This window comes from Acyrthosiphon pisum, unplaced genomic scaffold (genome assembly GCF_005508785.2).
Source record: "Acyrthosiphon pisum isolate AL4f unplaced genomic scaffold, pea_aphid_22Mar2018_4r6ur Scaffold_602;HRSCAF=1054, whole genome shotgun sequence".
Taxonomy (NCBI): Eukaryota; Metazoa; Arthropoda; class Insecta; order Hemiptera; family Aphididae; genus Acyrthosiphon; species Acyrthosiphon pisum.
The window spans coordinates 1-1,590 of NW_021775743.1; the positions used below are offsets into that span (position 1 = coordinate 1).

Sequence of the window (1,590 nt, forward strand, 5' to 3'; positions counted from 1 at the left end):
TACTGGCTTCGTATAGTCTTCTGGTTTCGACATCGAGCACCCGCGCACCAATATAAAATAATAGAAACCCAGAAATATCGTCTATGCCTAACGCCTTGATAGCGGCGACGTTCTCGCGAAACGTATTGACAAAGGTAGCGAGAGCCGCCGTAGACTCCTTTTTGAGAGGGGAGAACGCAAATAACCGATCAATATGCGCCGTCGCTAATAATCGATTATTTTCAAACGATTTATGCAGCGCATTCCACGCAATGTTGTAATTGCTAGCCGTTAGTGGAATAGACTTGATTATTGCCAAGGCCGGACCCACTAATGATGATCTTAACACATGAAATCGCTCGATGTCCGAATAGTGCTGGTTGTTATGCACAAGTGAACAAAATATATCACGAAACGAGCACCATTGGACTACGTCGCCATCAAATTTTGGCAACTCAATTTTAGGCAGTACTATGTTGCTACCCGAAAGAGCTCCACTCTCTTGACGCGGCATTTGCTTTGTTACACCTGACGTTGGTCGAATTGTTTCAAAAACCATACGAATACGTCCAACTAATTCCTCCACCTCGTCCGTGAGTAGCAAATCTGTGTCATTAAAGTCGTCCTGTAACCCTGAATCTAACATAATATTCAACACTTCTTGTTGCTGCACCTCGAATTGATTAACATATTTTTCGAGTGATAAGTAACGTGCCAAAAATGTAGAATGTTTTTCAACTTCCGTTCGCGACTCTTGTGCCAACGTGTCTAACATCCGAATTTTTCGTAACGTCATATCACGGGCAGCACGCGAACGTAATAACATGTTCGGCTCCGAAGTTAACGAAATTGATTTGCGTTTTGGACGACCCATAATAAAGGTATAGAAGGATGTCGGGAATAATTCTAAATAATAATAATAATCCAACAATAATACCTATCTACGTGTTATCTAATTACAATAAGTAGGTAAAATAATATTAAATATTAGTATTTATCGATAGAAGATTTACTAATTCTATCCGGTTCCGAACGGACCAAAAATGTTGTGTCGTGTATTGTGTTAATTATTTTACCATAGATATATAGGTTATTAATAATAATAAATAAGTAACAACTTCGGCAATTTTTTGTAAATAATAATATATGGACTGTATTATATTTTACACCACACAGCATAGAAAATAATGGATAATAATCATACAAATATTATGGATGTAGGCGCCCACCTACTATATAATATAATAACGGATTACCTACTCGTCATTCGAGAAAAATACATATAATAACACACGCGCCGCGAAGGCAATAATAAAATAAACCAAAATACAAAATAATGATATAGTATCATAGACAATGGTTTGTTTATATACAATAAATAATAAACCGCGTATCAGTATTGTGATAACACGTTACCGGTTACCGCCGACCGCTCGACTATCCATACGAGATACGACCATAACCTCCATACACGCCTGCTTCCCGCGATCCACGTACTGGCTGCTGATGGCGCCGAATGCCCGACGCACTCTCGATGTCCGTAGGCTCGCACCCGCGCGCGGTCACCAATGAATATAAATGGCTTATTACCGCCGTGTCCGTTACTGCCTT

At 39.6% G+C, this 1,590-nt stretch overlaps 1 protein-coding gene across 1 annotated transcript; it reads right to left on the reverse strand.

Annotated features, from left to right (window-relative positions):
- Window positions 1–48: 48 nt before the first annotated feature.
- On the reverse strand, window positions 49–853 carry LOC103311104 (the record flags this gene model as incomplete). Its single annotated transcript, XM_008190664.1, has 1 exon — window positions 49–853. A coding segment is annotated over exon 1 (805 nt), but the record flags the coding sequence as incomplete, so codon positions are not given.
- Window positions 854–1,590: the final 737 nt, after the last annotated feature.